Source organism: Dasypus novemcinctus, chromosome 12 (genome assembly GCF_030445035.2).
Source record: "Dasypus novemcinctus isolate mDasNov1 chromosome 12, mDasNov1.1.hap2, whole genome shotgun sequence".
NCBI lineage: Eukaryota > Metazoa > Chordata > Mammalia > Cingulata > Dasypodidae > Dasypus > Dasypus novemcinctus.
Window position 1 is genome coordinate 45,818,078 of NC_080684.1, and position 21,006 is coordinate 45,839,083.

The 21,006-nt window shown below is 35.6% G+C and overlaps 1 protein-coding gene across 2 annotated transcripts in view; it reads left to right on the forward strand.

Moving 5' to 3' along the window:
* The window catches only part of XPOT (exportin for tRNA), a 44,214-nt gene that overhangs the window by 20,176 nt on the left and 3,032 nt on the right, over positions 1 to 21,006 (forward strand). For both annotated transcript variants that reach the window (XM_058308364.1, XM_058308362.1), the window contains 13 exons: positions 624 to 748; positions 2,127 to 2,271; positions 2,438 to 2,557; positions 2,928 to 3,022; positions 3,950 to 4,019; positions 6,224 to 6,462; positions 7,292 to 7,577; positions 9,977 to 10,166; positions 13,160 to 13,276; positions 13,496 to 13,611; positions 14,324 to 14,371; positions 18,468 to 18,539; positions 19,841 to 19,897. In XM_058308364.1, coding sequence (XP_058164347.1) covers positions 624 to 748; positions 2,127 to 2,271; positions 2,438 to 2,557; positions 2,928 to 3,022; positions 3,950 to 4,019; positions 6,224 to 6,462; positions 7,292 to 7,577; positions 9,977 to 10,166; positions 13,160 to 13,276; positions 13,496 to 13,611; positions 14,324 to 14,371; positions 18,468 to 18,539; positions 19,841 to 19,897 — 1,680 coding nt within the window. The remainder of the gene's footprint in view (positions 1 to 623; positions 749 to 2,126; positions 2,272 to 2,437; positions 2,558 to 2,927; positions 3,023 to 3,949; positions 4,020 to 6,223; positions 6,463 to 7,291; positions 7,578 to 9,976; positions 10,167 to 13,159; positions 13,277 to 13,495; positions 13,612 to 14,323; positions 14,372 to 18,467; positions 18,540 to 19,840; positions 19,898 to 21,006) is intronic.

Sequence of the window (21,006 nt, forward strand, 5' to 3'; positions counted from 1 at the left end):
TGAGGTACTTACTTGTTTAGCCTTGTTCAGGTTAGAAGCCTTGTCAGGATTGCAAGTGGGCAAGCTTCCTATAAAACACAAGGGCCATTAGGTACTTTTCAGTGACAGTCCTGACATTCTCTTTAGCTGTGTGCTAAAATGTTCTATTACCCACCTCTGGCATTGTCAAACTCTGGACTATAGAAGGATAATGATGATAATAACCAACACTCTGCATACTTACTATATGCCAGGCTAGTTATATATATTAATACTATTTCTATAATCATACAATAATATTATCATATTTTACAATGGACATTAAAGTATAAGATGAATAAGGAGTTGAAAATCTCACAAGAGCTTAGTGTTAACCCATTCTGGCTCTATAAGTTTGTCCTTGTCCTCCTTCCTAAACTTTTTCTGGCTCTCGAATTTCAAGGAATAGGGTTATGTTCAGAAATATTTGGGAGCAGGAGGGTAAAAGCTGCTAAGCATAGTACCAGTTTCCCTATATAAATGAATATTGAGTTTAAAAACAATTATGATTTTAACTTAGAAAACTACATTAGAAATCACTATTTACGTGGACTTTAAGGTCTTTTATTTTTTTTAAATTTATGAGAATTTAAAATATATTATAGGGTGAAGATGAAGCCATGTTTGTAGAATACAGAAAACAACTGAAGTTATTACTAGACAGACTTGCTCAAGTCTCACCAGAGTTACTGCTGGCTTCTGTTCGCAGAGTTTTTAGTTCAACACTACAGTAAGTTAATTGTTTATTGTAACAACCCTGCCTGTTTTCCTTTGCTACCTGATAGTGGTTAAAAAAAAAAAGTGATTTGTATGACATATTAATCCATGTTATTTATCAAAGTCATAATGCATTTCTAGAAACCATGTATTTCTTTTTTCCCCTTGGTTTTTCTTGATCCTTGGGGGAAATGCTGCTTTTTGGAATAGAGAATAAAATGGATGGCATTCATTACTTCCATTATTTCTATTTCTGTGATATAAATTATGATGCCTGACAAAATTGGTACTTACTTACTATGAATCTTTAAAGATGGATGATTTTGTTGGTGTCTTACTATCGTGTACATCACTCGTTGTATAAAAAGTTCATGTTCACTTGAAAGCATACTGAGTGAAGGAAACTAGACACAAAGGAACAAATACGATATGATCTCACTGATATGAAATAATTTGAATAAGGAAATTCATAATCAGAAACCAGAATATAGGCTCCTGGGGGCTGGGGTGGGGTTAGGGAATGGGAAGTTAAGTTCAAAAGGTATAGAATTTCTGTTTGGGGTGGTGGAACAGTTCTGGTACTCTAGGATGTGAGTGGTAGCAGAACATTGTGGGAATATAATTAACAACACTGAATTATTTACCTGAATATGGTTAAAGGGATAACTTTTAGGTCATATATACTTTCTTTTGAAAAAAAAAGACACCTCATCCCAGTCGGGGGTAGGGGGAGGACACAATTGGAACAACTGAAAAATTGGACTATAAACTATATGCTTTATATCAATATTACATTTCTTGAACTTGATAGCTGTACTTAAGCTGCTTGTATAGTGAGTATCATTATTCTTAGGAAATGTCCCTTAAACTGTTGTGTTAAGAGGAACATGATGTATACATCCTATACTCAAATGTTTGGATGGAAGGGAGGAAAGTTGTTTGTTTTTTTTTAAAGCATATATTCAGGGAAGTGGACTTGGGCCAGTGGTTAGGGCGTCCGCCTACCACATGGGAGGTCTGCGGTTCAAACCCCGGGCCTCCTTGACCCGTGTGGAGCTGGCCCATGCGCAGTGCTGATGCGCACAAGGAGTGCCATGCCACACGGGTGTCCCCGCGTAGGGGAGCCCCATGCACAAGGAGTGTGCCCCATAAGGAGAGCCGCTCAGCACGAAAGAAAGTGCAGCCTGCCCAAGAATGGCGCCGCACACACGGAAAGAAACACAGATTCCCGTGCCACTGACAACAACAGAAGCGGACAAAGAAGAACATGCGAATAGACACAGAGAACAGACAACTGGGGTGGTGGGAGGGGACAGAAATAAATAAATAAATCTTTTTTTTTTTAAAGCATATATTCAAATCTCACTGACTAACATGTTATACCTCGGTAGGAATTGGCAGACTACACGGTTTATGGAAGTTGAAGTAGCAATAAGATTGCTGTATATGTTGGCAGAAGCTCTTCCAGTATCTCATGGTGCTCACTTCTCAGGTGATGTTTCAAAAGCTAGTGCTTTGCAGGATATGATGCGAACTGTAAGTATACTAAAGATAATTTACTTTGAACATAATTTTCCGTTTCACTATAAGCTAGTGGGAGTTCCTTAATTGTTAGAGCTTAGCATCTGTTAATGATGAGATACTGGGACATTTGGATTTGCAATAAAATAAGGATTGATTTCTTAACTTTTTCCTGTTCCAGCTGGTAACATCAGGAGTTAGTTCTTATCAGCATACATCCGTGACTTTGGAGTTCTTTGAAACTGTTGTTAGATATGAAAAGTTTTTCACAGTTGAACCTCAGCACATTCCATGTGTTCTAGTAAGTATGTATTTTACTCTGGATTTTTTTGTTCTTTTCTTTATATTACAACTAATCAGTAGATAGTATTTCTAGAAAAGTTTTATGTCCTTTATAACTTCCCAGAGCCCAAAGCTCTCAAAACTGTCTTTTGAACACATTGAAATTAACCTCGCCTCTGTTTCTGAAAAAATGGACCATTTCAATCTAATCAACCATCTTAAGCCTTCAAGGACCTGGTTTTGTGTAGTGTAGGACTACTTGCTGTATGTAGTTGCTCTCTGCCTTCTAGAAGTTAAGAAGTAAAATTTGATGTGAACAAATGCATCAAGACTATCAATTAAAACCTTGAAAAAGTGCAAAAATAGTAAAAGTGGCTCTGTTTCTTTAGATGGCTTTCTTAGATCAGAGAGGTTTGCGACATTCTAGTGCAAAAGTACGAAGCAGAACTGCTTACCTGTTTTCTAGATTTGTCAAATCTCTCAAGTAAGTATAAAATTTCAGGTATTATATTTAGTTTTTTTGTTTGTTTGTGTTTAAGATTATTAGTTTAAATAGACTTTTTAAGGAATATTTTCCAAGAGACTGAGATAGATGAAATTCTTTCTATTCTAAGACATTTTTAATCAGGTTTTTCTTTTTAGTATCATTATATGTTCTGGCTTCTTTTTCTGTTCTAGTATCAGTTACTTTGTACATCAGTAAACAGATTGTTGCATCCTTTTATATCTTTTTACCTGTCATCCTTAGTGACTCTAGTTATTTATTTAACCAGCAGTTTTATTGCTGTGAATAACTGTTTCTTCTTCTAAATCTAAGGAATGCAATCTTCAGAAGTACATTTTTTTTTAACCTAATCTATTTTGTGGTCTTTACTACAACAATTTTTTTTATTACAAGTTCCTTGTTATTAGACTTACAAGATTGTGAATTGTCTTCATGACAGCACAGCACATAGAAGTAATTTAAAATAAAGGTTTTTTTTTAAATCTTGGCTAATATTAATAATCAGGTTGACTAGTCTAGAGCTAAACGTTTATTTCTGTTTTTGTTTTGTTTTGTTTTTTACATTTTTTTCCTTTTTTTTTTAAAGATACATAGATCGCAAAAAAAATGATACATTAAAAATATATAAGGGGGGAGTAAATAAAAAATAAAAGATCTTTAAAAAAATTTATATATATATATATATAAAAAAGGTTCCCATATACCCCACACCCCCACTCCTCCCACATCAACAACCTCTTTCATCATTGTGGCACATTCATTGCATTGGTGAATACATTTTGGAGCATTGCTGCACTGTATGGATTATAGTTTACTTATTTCTGTTTTAAAAGGGAATTTAATTGTATTTCAGTGATTCTGAAATGCTATTATTTACCGGAGATTTCCCTTTTTGCCTTTATTTAGTAAACAAATGAATCCTTTCATTGAGGATATTCTGAATAGAATACAAGACTTATTAGAGCTTTCTCCACCTGTAAGTATCTGTAATTTTAAGGTATAGATTTAACTCCAAATAATGTTGAAGCCACATATATCATTAACCTCTACTGCTAGTGCATTTGTGGGTATTTTTTTTTCTAAGTGGTTGGTGGCAGGTAAGAGACAAAGGTTAGTTCTATTTATGAAAACTCTCCTGAAATAGAGCAAGCAAAACATAGTAAGAGAAGTGGAAAGGAATCTGGAGTTGACAATTTTGGCAGCATGACTTTTCTAGTCTGCTCCTTCTGTACTGCTGAATATTGCTGAAGTATTTTGTGGAGAAGGAAAACTTCAATCTAAATTACTCTCTGCTTAGTACTAGGATCATATTAGTCATTGTCAGCAACTGCTGCTATTAGACCAAAATTTTCCTTTCTTATTTCAGAGTTGGGGTAAGTAAAAATATTTAAATGCTGGTTGATCTGAGCATTTTGGTGCCATTTCACTAGAAAGATTTAAGTTGAGATACAGACCCTTTTTTTCATTTTGATAAAGTTATTGTATCTTCTACTTGAAAACTGTTAAAAAATAGTCATTCTTTTAAATAAATACCAGCTTAGGGTATGAAAATTAATATAATTTCACTGAATTAAAAGCCTAATGAATTATGTGGTTAAATAGTCTCTACCTGCATATTACAAAATCTTAAATATTAAAGTACTTCATCCAGTTAATGCCTATTTTCTTTGGCAGTTTACACTGACCCATAAGACTAAGCATTTAAACTATATTTAGCATATTATCTTCCAGAAATGCATTTAGAAATATATTTTTCAAACAATGTATATAAATAAGAATTTATACTCTACCTGTAATCTTTTTTTAATATATAAAAAGACCTGGTTCAAGTTGCTTTTCCTAAATGTTAACTAATTAATAGGATTACCTGGAACCCTTTTTTTTTTTTTTTTTTTTTTTTATTGACTTTGTAATAATATTACATTAAAAATATATATGTGAGGTCCCATTCAACCCCACCCCCCCACCCCCCCTCTCCCCCCCCAACAACACTCGTTCCCATCATCATGACACATCCATTGGATTTGGTAAGTACATCTTTGGGCACCTCTGCACCTCATAGACAATGGTCCACATCATGGCCCATACTCTCCTCCATTCCATCCAGTGGGCCCTGTGAGGATCCACGATGTCCGGTGATCACCCCCGAGGCGCCATCCAGGGCAGCTCCACGTCCCAAATACGCCCCCACCTCTCATCTCTTCCTGCCCTTCCCCATACCCATCGTCCACCATGTCCACTTTTCCCAATCCAATGCCACCTCTTCTATGTGGACATTGGATTGGTTGTGTCCATTGCACCTCTATGTCAAGAGGAGGCTCAGATTCCACATGGATGCTGGCTGCCATCCTCCCATTTTCAGTTGTAATCACTCTAGGCTCCATGGTGTGGTGATGGAACCCATTTTTTGAGTACCGTATATTTATATGGTTACTTTATTTTTGTGTTCTTGACACCTTAGCATAGTTATACATTCCTAGTGAGTACCTAATAAATGCTTAAATTACTTTATGGGACATTTCTCTTCCAAGGGATGGAGAATTATTTTATAATAAAACTGTCCTATAATTTATCTGTTTTTTAAGACTAGGTTTTCATTTTTATTATAAGAATTAAATTATTTATAAAATCATGTGGGATATTTTAGTGTTTGACCTAGAAGAGCCTCTGATTTTTTTCCCACCTTTTCTTGACCTCTCTGAAGGCATTATTGTAAAAAAGTAATAAACCTGTTCATAAAAATTTACCACTATATGGAATGTTCACTTGTACATGAATGAGAGTTGGATTTTGCATTTGCACAGTGTTCTAAAGTAACAACTGTTGTGTTTCTGTGTGTGTGGTTTTTGTTGTTAAACTCTTAAATACCATTTTAAAAAATTAACTTGAACCAGGTGTAGCTCAGTGATTCAGGGCCTGCTTCCCATGTTCAAGGTCCTGGGTTCAATCTCGAGTACCTCCTTTAAAAAAAAAAAAATTGTGTGGCCTTTACACTACCATTTAATTTTGTTTATCCCATTTTAGCCTCATAAAAATCTTATAAATAATGAGATCTTTTTAAAAGAAAACAAGTTAGAAGGGTGAGTTGATATGTTAATTTACATTTCCTGTTCCTCTTGGACTTATTAAATGAGAGGAACTGAAAAAAGAAAAACTTCAAAAAATGAAATTTTATTCTAGGAGAATGGTTACCAGTCCTTGTTGAGCAGTGATGATCAGCTTTTTATTTATGAGACAGCTGGAGTGCTGATTGTTAATAGTGAATACCCAGCAGAAAGGAAGCAAGCGTTAATGAGGAGTCTGTTGACTCCACTAATGGAGAAGTTTAAAATTCTTTTGGAAAAATTGATGCTCGCACAAGATGAAGAAAGGCAGGCATCTCTAGCAGACTGCCTCAACCATGCTGTAGGATTTGCCAGGTAAGCATGATTACAATTAACATTGTGAAGTGTGTGCCTTATTTCACACATAGCCATTTATTTGGATCTTTTAGGATTGGGCATATGTGTCCAGTGAATTGTCTAAACCTCTCTTTTCTAAATCTAATGAATTAGACAATTTAGCTGCCTAAAGAAATAGATCTCATAACATTCTGTATATCTGCCCTGACAACTATATATAATCCTTAACTCCTTTGACTTTTTTGATATAAATTGATTATGTATTTAAGGGGCTTCACTAAATTATTTATATACCAATGACATCTTAAGATCAGTTGGATCAGTCTTGGTATCTTATCAGTATCTAAAACTTAGCTTCTTTAGCTGTTGCATTATGTACTGATGACCACCCAAAGATCTGCTTCTTTTCTTTTTCCGTACTTTTTATTAGCAAAAGAAAACAGCATGAAAGTTATTATGATTAATAATTGAAAAGTATACAGAGAAATTGCTCTATAGAATACTTCAGAGCAAGAACTTGATATTTAGAGAGGTTGAGTCAATTGTTTCTGAAGATAGTTTTCTAAATATAAATGAATAATTTGCAGATTATCTAGTAGAGCTTAATTATGTGAGTGGATTTCATTTCTCCTATATATATATAGCATTTAGTATGGACTTAGATTAGAGAGATTATATTAACTACATCTCATTCTCTTAATTTGTACCACTTTTTTGGCGGGAAACAGTAACTATAAGCAATGGTTTGCAAGTTACCCTATCAGTCAATAATTGTAATGTGGAAAATAAAGAATCTGTTTCTTACTTTTGTCAATATTGTAATTTGTTGTACATTTTGCTTACATAGTCGAACCAGCAAAGCTTTCAGCAACAAGCAAACTGTAAAACAATGCGGCTGTTCTGAAGTTTATCTGGACTGTTTACAGACATTCTTGCCAGCCCTCAGTTGTCCCTTACAAAAGGATATTCTCAGAAGTGGAGTTCGTACTTTCCTTCATCGCATGATTATATGCCTAGAGGAAGAAGTTCTTCCATACATCCCATCTGCCTCAGAACATATGCTCAAAGATTGTGAAGCAAAAGACCTCCAAGAGTTCATTCCACTTATCAACCAGATTACAGCCAAATTTAAGGTAACAAAAACCTTTAGAGCTCAGAAAATCTCCTGGCATAAATGGTCTTCTCCTGACTTAAAGATTTTAGGTGCATTTAACTTTGGAAAAGACATTTTCCCTCTTGTTTTTTAAGGACATCTATCATATTTATTTTTATCATCCCCAATGTCCAGTATACTATTTGACATACAGGAAAGGCTTAAAGGATATTTAATTAAAATAGACCTTACCTGCTCTGTGCAGCAGGAAAACAGCCAGTGTGCTGTTTCAGAAAGGCAAGTAAGAACAGTATTGAGCACTAAATATCTGAAGCACTAAAGAGCATTGTAATTTGGGTGCTCAGGCAGGAATTTTTTGTTTTGTCTTTTTTATTGTAACATTACATGTAACAAAATTTACCATTTCAACCATTTTTAAGTATATAATCCAGCAGCATTAATTACTTTTATAGTGTTGTGGTACAATCACCATCGTCCATCACAAAAACTTTTTTTTTTATCACCCCAAGCAGAGACTTTTTGCCCTATAAACAGTATCTCTTCATTCCCCCTTCCCTCAGCTTTTGGTAATTCTAATTTACTTTCTGTCTCTGTAAATTTGCTTATTCTAGATATTTCACATAAGTGGAATCATAAAATATTTGTCTGTTGTATCTGACTTATTTCATTCAGTACAATGTCTTCAAGTTTCATCCATGTTTTAGCACATATCAGAACTTCATTCTTTTTATCGCTGAATGGTATTCCATTGTGTGGATATACCATATTTTGTGTATCTGTGTACCTGAATTGATTACACCTTTTGACTATTGTGAAAAATGCCACTGTGAATATTCATGTACAAGTGTATTTTTAAGTCCCTGCTTTCAGTTCTTTGGGTATATACCTAGGAGTGGAATTGCTAGATAATTATGGTAATTCTGTATTTAGCCTTTTGAGGAACTGCCGTACTGTTTTCTCAGTGGCTCCACCATTTCACATTTCCATCAGCAGTGCATGAGATTTCCAGTGTCTCTACATCCTTGCCAACATCTTGTAGTTGCCTTTTTTTTTTTATAATAGTCATTCAATTGGGTGTGAAGTGGTTTTGATTTGCATTTCCCAAATTGCTAATGATTTTGAACATCTTTTCATGTGCGTATTGGCCATTTGTATATCATTGGAGAAATGTCCATTCAGATCCTTTACCCATTTTTTAGTTAGGTTGTTTGCCTTTTTTCGAGTTATAGGAGAACCTTACATATTTTAGATATTAATCCCTTATTAGATATATGGTTTCCAAATATAATATTTTCTCCCATTTTTTAGGCTGTTTGTTCACTTTCTTGATAATCTTTTGATGCACAAAATTTTTAATTTTGATGAGGTCCAGTTTATCTGCTTTTCTTTTGTGGCTTGTGCTTTTGATACCATATCTTTGCCTAATACAAGGTCCTCAGCATTTTGCCCTATGTTCTTATAGGTTTTATGGTTTTAGCTCTTGTATTGAAGACTGATCCATTTTGAGTTAATGCTTCTATATGATGAGTGATTTGGATCCATCTTCATTCTTTTCATATGATAACCAATTTTCCCAGCACCGTGTTGTTTTTTTTTTTCTTTCACTCCCAGCACCATTTTTTGAAGAAATTGTTCTTTCCCCACTGAGTAGACTTGATATCATTGTAGAAGATCAGTAACTTTGTTTCTGGACTCTCACGTCTGTTCCATTGGTCTATGTATATCTGTCCAGAAGTTTAAAATAATTCATTATTGTAAAGTCAGTTTTATGTACAAGAAGATTTAAGCCAGGTGCAAGATGGCTAATAGAATTGGCTAAAATTTATGTAACTCTGTCTGTGTTCAAAAACTGTTCTAAGCATTTTTTATACAGTGACTCAATACTTGTAACAATCCTAGGAGATAGGCTTTGTATTTTGCAGATGAGAAATTTGAAGCAAAGAGAAGCAAAGGAATTTGCCCAAGGGTATTTAACAGCTGATACTTCAATCATAAATTAGCTGGTAATTTAGTTGTAGAATGCCATTCTTAAACATTTTAATTTGAAAATATTCCATGGCAATACTCCACTGTGAAGTATGTTTGACTTCCTATTATTTTAACTTGAATCTTAAGCTGAGAAAATGAGTTGAGCTTAATGATCTTAAGGCTTTCATTAATTTATAGCTTATGTAGATTTTGTTTAGACATTGATATTTGCTAAATATATACCCTAAATAGAAACTGGAGAAAGGCTTTATTTAAAATATCTTTCTAATTTTCATATTAATTTTGTATTCATTTCTGAAGTAGTAATAGTTGTAAATATATACCCTAAGTAGAAACTGGAGAAAGACTTTATTTTAAAAGTATCTCTTTTTAATTTTCATGTTAATAATTTTCTTCATTTCTGAAGTAGTAATAGTTTCTTATCTTCAGATACAGGTATCCCCATTTTTACAACAAATGTTCATGCCCCTGCTTCATGCAATTTTTGAAGTGCTGCTCCGTCCAGCAGAAGAAAACGACCAGTCTGCTGCTTTAGAGAAGCAAATGTTGCGGAGGAGTTACTTTGCTTTCCTGCAAACTGTCACAGGGAGTGGAATGAGCGAAGTCATAGCAAATCAAGGTGGGGAGGCATATGATGTCAGAAATGTCTGCTTAAGTCTTTGTAACAGTTGTATGTATATGAGGAAGAGCTAGTTGAAGAGAACACTAGTTTTTAAAATTGAGGTGAAATTCAGTCATTGTTAAGTATGCAACTAAGTCATTTAGTATATCCATAATGTTGTGCAACTACTACCTCACTCTAGTTTCAAAACTTTTTCATCAACCAGAAAGACACCCCATAATCTTTAAGTAATCACTTCCTACTTCCTCTCTTTCAGTGCCTACTAACCACTAATCTGCTTTCATCTCTATGGATTTACCTATTCTGGATATATCATATAAAAGGAATCATAATCTGTGTAAAAAAGTTACCATCTGTGACCTTCTGTGGCTGGTTTCTTTTCAATTTTGAGGCCCATCCAGTTGTATCATATATTAATACTTCATTCTTTTTCATGGCTGAATCCTATTCCATTGCAGTATTTTTATTTATTTATTTTTTTAAAAGATTTAGATTACATGTTACATAAATAATATAGAGGATCCCATATGCCCCGTTCCCCACACTACCCACATTTACCCACATTAACAACTACATTCATTGCAGTTTATGGACACATTTAGGACCATTGCCACAAGCATGGATTTTAGTTTACACTGTAGTTTACACTTTCTCCCACACAGTTTTGTATGTTATGGCAAGATATATAATTGCCTGTATCTGTCATTGTAGTGCCATTCAGGACAATTCCCAAGTCCTGAAAATACCCCCGTATTATACCTGTTTTCCCTCTCTCTGACCTCAGAACCTCCAGTGGCCACTGCCTCCACATCAGTGATACAAGTTCTTCCATTGCTAGAATCACAGTAAGTTTATAGTAGAATACTAGTAAGTCCACTCTAGTCCATAGTTCGTTCCCCAGTCCTGAGGATTCTGGGATGGTGATGCCCAGTTCACCTCTAATTGAGAGGGGCTTCAGTCCCATACAGCCAATGGATGGGACTCTTTTGCTTGCAGTTGTCTACTCTCTCAGTTCCTTGGTATGGTAGTTGTCCATCATCACCTCCATGTAGTTGTACTAGGTGAGTCCAGTGAACTGAAGAGTAGGTGTTGCAACTCCATTGAGGCTCAGGGCCCAGCTGGCACAGACAGCCCAAAGATTCAAGTCTCATGGACGTACACCTACCAGCTTCAGCACCAACTGCAGGTTCAAATAGAAGGGACAGAAGAGAAATGTATAGGGGAACCACAACTGAGTCCAATTCTGTCATACTAGGGAGCACAAACCCCAAAGTAGGGCTATCTGCCCAGACCATAGGACCTGGATGTCTCCAAAGCCTTCAGGAGCCCAACTCTTTGTGGTAGTGTCTAATTTGGCAGTCAGAGACTGAGACATGCATAAGCATAACTCTGGAATGACTTCCTGACTCACATTAAGGTCTCTTAACTATATAAACTCATTTGTCTTACCTTGTCCCCCTTTGGGTCAAGGTCTTTTTCCAGTTGCCTTGCTCATTGGTGCTTGGTAGTAAACCTTGGTGGCAGGAAGGCTTATTCCTGGGAGGCATGCCTACACTGGGAGGATGGTAATGTATTTATCTGCTGAGTTTGGCTTAGAGAGGGGCCACATTTGAGCAACAAGGAGGCTCTCAATTGGTATCACTTAGGCACCCTAGGCTAAGTTTTAATTTCAAGAGTAAAGGTTCATAAGCACAGTCATCAATATCAAGAGCCCATCAGTGGACCATCCTCTTCCACTATCATTGCCTCTGTTCTTGGGGGATTCTTGCTGTTCCATTAGAGAATGTGGCAGAGCTCCCTAGGATGGGAATTTAATATTCATTTGGTTATTATGTGAATCTCCACCCACTGTGACAATGCCCCATGAACATTTGAACACATTTTATATGCCTTATATGTATGCCCAAGTGAACTGCCTCCCATGTATCCCCCATCACTGACACCCACACAAATGATTCTTCTCTGCCACAGTTGTAACCCTTCTGTGATCCAAGAGTTCTTCAAAAATGAAGCCTATAAAAAAGCCAAATACAAGTAATGAGAAAATGAAGCAATCATGATAGTTTTAAAAATAAGAAATAAAATATCAAAAAAAATTTTTAATTGGAATAATAAAAAATAATGAAGAAATATTTTTAAAATTTTTTTGACGTTTTGCCTTTCATCACTGTAAGATCTGTTGTCCTGTATATACAGTGACATTTTCTTCCATTTATTCCCCCAAATGTCTTACTTTTATCATTTTGTTCTCAAAAAAGTTTTAGGTCACAGTAAAGTCATGTACAGAATATAGGGACTCCCATGTATCCAACATCCTCTTCTTTTCCCACTTTCCCTATTATTGCATGTATATTTTACAGCTTGTTTATCCATTTATCCATTGATGGACATTTGAGTTTTCACCTTTTAGCTGTTTTCACCAATGCTGCTATAAACATTCATGTGTAAGTTTCTGTATGGACATATGGTTTCATTTCTCTTGGGTATGTACCTAGGAGTAGAATTTCTGGCTCAAACACTATAAATATGAAGTGTTTTGTGTGTTGGCCCCTAGAAAGACAGTTCATTGTTATAAGGGTGGGGGTCACTTTCATGTAGAGGACCTTAAAACCCATTTGTATCTGATTCCTTTTTTCCTAAGGCAATTTTCTTTAATTGGTTCTTTAGTAATGTAAGTAGCTGATGACCATTTGACCTGAAAATTGCGTATGTCTGGCTAGTTTGCCATTTTGAAATGAAAAATAAATGGGACTGACTTTGGATCAACCTAGAGAATTCTGCTTTGTTGAAAACACCAGGGGGGAGATAGAAAGGGAATATTAGTTTTTTAAGATTTTATGCTTAAAATTTAGGAGCCCAGTTAATAAAAATCAAGGGATCTTATCAACTCGATAAATGCTTTTTGTCTTGTTTTACTGTATATATGAATTGAGAGCTTTATATTGCCTTTCTAGTTCTTGAAAATAAATTCAAGTTTTTACTACCCGTAGGTGCAGAGAATGTAGAACGGGTTTTGGTTACTGTTATCCAAGGAGCAGTTGAATACCCAGATCCAATTGCACAGAAAACATGTTTTATCATCCTCTCAAAGTTGGTAGAACTCTGGGGTAAGATCATTTCTTTTTTTAACTTCCTTCCCCAGCCTGTTTCCTAAGACTCTTATAGATGAAATAGAATCCTAACTATAACACAGACAGGAACTGGAAGTTGATTTCCCCCAGTGATAAATTAATTGACTTCATTTTTTTATAGAAAAAGGTGAAAATTATAAAAGTTCTTAAAAATTTTCTCTTTATAGAAGATGAAAATTTGAATTCTCTTGACAGGAGGTAAAGATGGACCAGTGGGATTTGCTGATTTTGTTTATAAACACATTGTTCCTGCATGTTTCCTAGCACCTTTAAAACAAACCTTTGACCTGGCAGATGCACAAACGGTATTGGTAAGCACCCACAAATTTTTGTTTCCTTTGCAAAGCCCTCAAATATTTAAACTCACAATTTCTTTAATGACAAGTTGATTATATTATGCTCTTTGATCTTTTTAATTTAATAATTTCCAATTTTCCAATTCAGACTTATTTTTAAAAGGTCGATGATACTTTCTGGATCTTATGGAACTTGAATGTATAAAATCCAGCTCCTTCAACTTTACGAACAAGGCTTCTTTAGGACCATAAAACAAAAATTCTTTGAAGCTTTATGTAGCCATTAGTTTCTGACTCTTCCTACTACTTCCATTATAAAACTTATGCTTAATGTTTTTTTCCTGAAGTAGAGCAAATTTCTCCTCTTCATATGATAGTTTCCTCAGATCTCATCTTCAGAATCCTTACCTTGATGTTTCAGTATCAAGCGGTTAGTTGTCCTTTTTTCACTTCCCCACAATCTAGTAAGAGTTAGATTTCATAATTGTAATTTATTACTTTAAGACAGCACTTTCCTAGATGTGTTTTGGGGTTGGGGGGGGTGTTGTTTTTTGTCCCTATCCCACCCACTTAATCTACCTGCCTATTATCGTTCCTTCTTCCATCCCTTTGGAGTAAATATTAATGAGCAGCAGCCAATGAAATAAACAAGGGGAAATAAATAGAAAAGTTGGATCAGTAGCCAAAACTTGACCATATTTAAAATTCTTAAACTTGTTTTTCACAGGCTTTATCTGAGTGTGCAGTGACACTGAAAACAATTCATCTCAAACGGGTAAGCTTTGTATCCCATTCCCCTTCATTTTCATCTCACGTATACAAATTGGTTTGTTACGGTTTTAATCGTATTCAACTCATCTTGTTCTTGAACACTATCTTTTATAAAAGGAATTAACTTCAGTTTTCACTTTTTTGAATGAAAGCAGCAGTATCCATTACTGTCCTCTGTGATTTTTTGGCTAACAAGGTTAAAACGTGTGGTTTTGACAAAAAATGTGAAAAATCTTAACCAATATTTCCAGATCCAGATTTCACGAACTCGTAGGCTTCCTCGTGGCTAGATTTCTCCAGTTTCTTAATTACAAATGGTTAGGATACTTCATTGTTTTAGAAATGGCTTATTTTTCCTTGTTAATCTAATTATTTGTACACAGAATGTGAATCTGGGCTTGAATCTAGCTGGTATTGTTTGCCATATACAATAGTCTTAAATAACTTGAATTAGCTGGTAACATTTTAAAAATCAAGTGCTTTTTTTTTTTCTTTTCAAAAATTTGTATCTCCAGTTTCTCCCACCATGAGATTACCAGTATAGGACCAGCATTCCTACATAGCTACAGTTAGGTAAAAAGCAGCAGCCCCCTCATAGAGAAAGCATAACCTCTCTATCTAGCTCACCAGTCTCCATTCAGTCTACTCATTTGAACTTGAGTTTTTCACTCTAATGGAGCTTTGAAGGGTTTTCACTTCAGTAGCTGTTTTCTCTTCACCTATTGTGTGCTAAGGTGAGGAGTGTGTGTGTTTTGGGGCTGGGAGGAGAAAGGCGACAAAGGAGCTATACAGGGAAGCAGATGTGGCTCAACTGATAGAGCGTCTGCCTACTATATAGGATATCCAGAGTTCAAACCCAGAGCCTCCTAGCCCATGTGGTGAGCTGGCCCACGCTCAGTGCTGATATGTGCAAGGAGTGCCGTGCCACACAGGGGTGTCCCCCGCATAGGGGAGCCCCACGCACAAGGAGTGTACCCCGCAAGGAGAGCCCCCCACGCGAAAAGCACAGCCCGCCCAGGAGTGGCTCCACACACGTGGAGAGCTGATGTAGCAAGATGATGCAACAAAAGAAACACAGGTTCCTGTGCCACCTGAGGAGAATGCAAGCAGACGCAGAAGAACACACAGTGAATGGACACAAAAGAACAGACGATGGGGGAGGGGAAGGGGAGAGAAATAATAAAAATAAATCTTTATTAAAAAAACAACAAAGGGAGCTATACCAAAGTGAATAAAGCCATCATCACCTCCATATTTATGGGCTCAAAGTCAAGGCATATCGATGCATAAATAATTCTCAACGGATTATGTTAGTACTTTAATTAATAGAGGTGAAAAAATATTGCGGTGCTGAAGATAAAGCAGAGCACTTTTACCTGTAGGGAAATTTTAAGGAAGTGATGAGAAAGAAATGATTTTTTTGATAGGCCTTAAGACTTAAGATTTATTAGACTAATGAGAGAAGGAGCTCCTAGCATTCTGGGCAAAGTTAAGTGGTTGATTTATAGCAAATAATAGAGTAATCCTGTTTAGCTAAAGTATGGGTGCACAAGTAATGATTAACATGTAAAATGGGACTAGGTGGTATAAAAAGTTGTCAAGTCATTTACTAGGCAGTAAGCTATATTTAGTATAGGTGGGTGGAAAAAATGTTGCGTGCAAGTTGGAATATGGGCCCAAAGCATTCAAAACTAAATGCTGATTTTGGGGTCCTTAGTGTAGTTAATCAAGGTGAAGCCATAGGAATTACTTAGATTTTCTGAAACCAGAGGCAGAACTATGGCTAAATAGATTTGCACAAGAAAAGTAGAATCAGAGGTAAGCATATCATTAAAGCTAAGGGAAGAGAACCCTAGAGAGGAGATTGGTTGATATTGTTGGATGTGATAACAATGAGTTTATTTGATTTGATAAGCAGTGTATAGGAAGGAAGCATAGGGAAAGTAGACTATAAAGAGGTGAGAAGAAAATTGTAAAGACCTGAAAAATATTCAGAATGTTATTAGGTTGGTGCAAAAGTAATTGTGGTTTTGCATTGTTGAAATTTGCTGTTTGATATTGATACTGATATTGACATTCTTAAATAAATGTGGTTATGTTATACATCATTTTAATGGGCTTTTTTCTCTTTGTGTTTTTTTGCTAATGACTTATTACTTGCTGTTGATTTTATATTTATTTTAGACTATGGAAATGATGTTAGACAAGCAAATTCGAGCGATTTTCTTATTTGAGTTCAAAATGGTTCATAAAACAGTGGAGACAACTCACAACATCAACCACGCATTTGGCCTAGGAACTGCTAACAAATGTACAGGGCAGTGGTGGTGGTTCAAGAAGTTTTGCAAAGGAGACAAGATCCTTGAAGACAAGGAGTGTAGTAGTCAGCGATCGATAGTTGACAACGACCAATTGAGAGCAGTCATTGAAACTGATGCTCTTAAACTACACAAGAAGTTGCCAAAGAACTCAGCATTGACCATTCTATGGTCATTCGGCATTTGAAGCAAATTGGAAAGGTAAAAAAGCTCAATAAATGGGTGCCTTATGAGCACCAATTTAAAAAATTATCATTTTGAAGTGTCCTCTTATTCTATGCAACAACTATGAACCGTTTCTCAATGGGAATGTGACATGCGATGAAAAGTGGATTTTATACAACAACTGGTGATGACCAGCTCAGTGGTTTGACCAGGAAGCTCCAGAGCAATTCCCAAAGCCAAACTTGCACCAAAAAATGGTCATGGTCATTGTTGGTGTTCTACTGCCGGTCTGATTCACTACAGCTTTCTGAATCCCGGCAAAACCATTACATCTGAGAAATATGCTCAGCAAATTGATGAGAAACACCGAAAGCTGCCAAGCCTACAGCCAGCATTGGTCAACAGAAGGGGCCCGATTCTTTTCCACAACAATGCCTGACCATACATCATAGAACCAACACTTCAGAAGTTGAACAAATTGGGCTATGAATTTTTGTCTCATCCACCATATTCACCTGATCTCTTGCCAACCGATTACCACTTCTTCAAGCATCTCAACAACTGTTTGCAGAGAAAACACTTCCACAACCAGCAGGATGCAGGAAATGCTTTCAAAGGGTTCATTGATTTTTATCCTACAGGAATAAACAAACTTATTTTTCATTGTTAAAAATGTGGTCATTGTAGTGGTTCCTATTTTGATTAATAAAGATATGTTTGAGCCTAGTTATAATCATTTAAAATTCATGGTCCAAAACTGCATTTCCTCTTGCATCAACCTAATACCTTGGTTTGATTAAGGACAGGTTTTCTTTTGAAGGATCATTAAATTGTGTCCTAGATCCTTTGGGTTACGGGACCAGGTTTCAAGGTAGAAGAGGAAATGTGAAGAAATCTTTTGATTCAAGGGCAGTAGTATTAAATAGGAAATCCAGATGTTAATGCGGGAAGGAGTAAAGTGAGGAGAGATGGATTGATTTCCTTTTGGTAACTGTTACCTTCGGTTGGGCCAGGTTGGGGTCTCTAGGCCCTCTATGTTAGTAGGTGATTATTTTTTCCCCTAAATACTAGATTTCTTACTTTAGCTTGGGCCATTCTTTCAGAAATACATTGCTATAGTAGAACCATTTTCAAATTGGATCCTAGGTTGTGGGTCTTGGTTTCCTCATATGTTCCACCTAGCTATTAAATTCCTATTTCCTAGTTTGTTGGACAGGAACAATAAAGTAGCATTTGTTGCTATTATCCCCAATATACACTTTGTTCTTTCTTATGTGTATTTTAATATATCTTTAGCACTATACGTAACACTTAAGTAATAGAAAACATGTAGTGAATGCTAAGTGCTTTTCTAAGAGCTTAATGTTTTTTAATGTGTTGAATCCTCATAATAACCCCATTTTTCAGATGGGGAAACTGAGGTTCAGATAAGTAACTTGCCCAAAGTCGTACAGCCAGTAAGTCTCAGAGCCAGGCTTCAAAGCAAGACAGTCTGTATTCTTAATCACAATACTTCATTACATAATAAAAGTATACATATGTTGTCTCAATTTCTATTTAAGCATTACTAATGTCATGAAGAAAATAATTTAGTTATTATTATCCTTTAATTTTCAGGGCCCAGAATGTGTTCAGTATCTTCAACAAGAATACCTGCCTTCCTTGCAAGTAGCTCCAGAAATAATTCAGGTAAGAGTTGACATAGTGAATTTGTTTTTAATTTAATTAAATATGACTTTGTAGTTCAATCTAAATTTTGATTCAAGAAAGCTAAACTACATTCAACCTGATGTTTTATTATGTATAGAATAAAGAGTACTTGGCCGGAGTCCAAAATCAGGTTGCCTGTGAAATTGAATGGGGAAACATTTTTATTTTCACTAACCTTTAAAAGAAATTTAGGTTTCCTGCTGTTGTGGATGTCAGCAACAAATCACAGTAGTATTAACATTACTTGTGACTTAGTTACCAATAGAAATCAGGTGTTTTAATATCACACTAATTGTTGTAAATATCTAAACATATCATATAGACTCATCACTATTTTGGAATTGTGATAGTTGTTAGATATGCCTTCAGTTAGTCGATATTATCCTATCATACTTTAAATATTTTTATAAACTTAATTCAATATAATTGGTTTATTTTGTAATCCCATGTATTTTATGCATTTAAAAAAGCATTCTAAGGGAGTCCAGCAGACTTCAACAGACTACCAAAAGGAACCATAGCACAAAACTGTTAAGAACTCTGTTTTAAAGGTTTATGCCAAGTAGTTAATTATACATATGCCAAGCTTATGAATGCTTAATTTGTAAATCTGAAACTATATTTTAAGGCAAGTGGCTAGAAAGCTGCCTTATACTTTTGCACTATTGCAAAGTCATGATTATTATAGCATTCAGTCTTTTTCTTGACCTATAATTAATCAAGATTTCTTGTCCATTAGTACATGGACAAGTTTTGATTAAGACTAAAATTAGAATTGTTTCTTCATCAACAGTGCTTCTAGAAAGTTTTTATAATGTTTTATAAGAGGCAGTGAAAAAAATTTAGAGGATAGATCACCTCAAGTAAGAGTAATCATATAATGAATTTATAATCTGAACATCTAAATCTTTGTAGATTGCTAAATGAAGCAAGATTCTTACCATATGTCTATCTAATAATCTGATTGTAAAAGATGTTATTAACAATCCCCAGGTTTTCGCTTTTTTTTTGTCACCTGACAAGACCTTTTGCAGAATTCTGTTAGGGGAGAAGCATCTCATTTTGTTTTGGTCTAGCTTCTGCTCAGTTACCACTCTTACTAAATGAAAATGGTCATAGCAGTGTGGTTTATGTCCTGCCCACCCTTCCCACATGTGAACCTTGTCCAGGAGAGCCATGTTAAGTTATAATAAAAATACTGTGGACTTTGAATTGGACAGATTTAATACAAAGATATACTCATTCTTCTCTCCCTCCCCTGTCCCCTCCTGGCTTTTTAGGAGTTTTGTCAAGCACTTCAGCAGCCTGATGCTAAAGTTTTTAAAAATTACTTAAAGGTAGGTGTTTGGACAATCTACGTATCTTCATAAAATTAGATAATATTTCTGAGTTAAAGGAGAATACAGGACGCGGACTTGGTCCAATGGGTACGGCATGTGCCTATCCACCCTATCCACTGAGCCAAGTCTGCTTCCCACCTTGACTCCTTTTAATGTACCAAATACCTAAGTGCTGCAAATACCAATACAAGTCGCTTTTCCTGCTCACAAGAAGCTCATAGTCTAAAGTTAACAGTATGACAGGATGAGGAGCTGTTCTTTATTTTTATTTGCTATCTTCATTCAACAAATTTAAGTGCTTAAATTATTGGTAGCTGGTAATTTAGTGACTAAGTTCCTGGTTTTTAATACCTTGAATTCACTTTGCGTAAATAATTGTGTATTCCTTGATTGTAGCTGTAAGATCTTGTCAGTTCTTTTCCTAGTAGTAGTTTGTCAGATTAAATGTGTCAAAATGTTTGTGAGTGGAATATTGAGAATTATTGTTTACCATTGGGAACACCTCCACTCCCCACCTCACCCACCCCCAAAGCAAAGTGCCTGTGGAGCTAACACCTACATTAAATAACTAATTGATCAAACTGGATTAAAGGACTCAGAATTTTTTACTTTGGATTAGAAACCTGTAACAGTAGTTCTAGGTACATTGTAGGAGATCATGCTCCAAATGTTTTTATTAATCTGCACAGCATTTATAAAGCATTTTCCCCAACAAACCCAGCTTCCTTTCCTTTTTATTGCCTTGTTTCAGTGATAGCATCGTTATTCTAGTTAGAAAAAATGAAGTTTCATAAACTCTCTTCATGCCCAATTGGTCCTTAGATCTTGCTGTTTCCTCCTTTCTCTCACTTCTTTCTGTATACTGCTGCCACCCTAGTGTAGGCTTAATGTTATCTCACTCTGATCTCCTTTGCCTTGTTCTGCCTCTCTCTGATCTGTTAGGTAAGGTCTGTATGAAAGCATTAAAAAGTCCTTTGAAATTCATTCCCCTTCCTATAACTGTCACTGTCTTCTCATCATTTAATAAAAGCAAGCTCATGTTTCTTAGTTTAGCATTCAGTTTTTTTCATATTCTGATCTCAGTCTACCTTCCTGGTTTCTCTTGT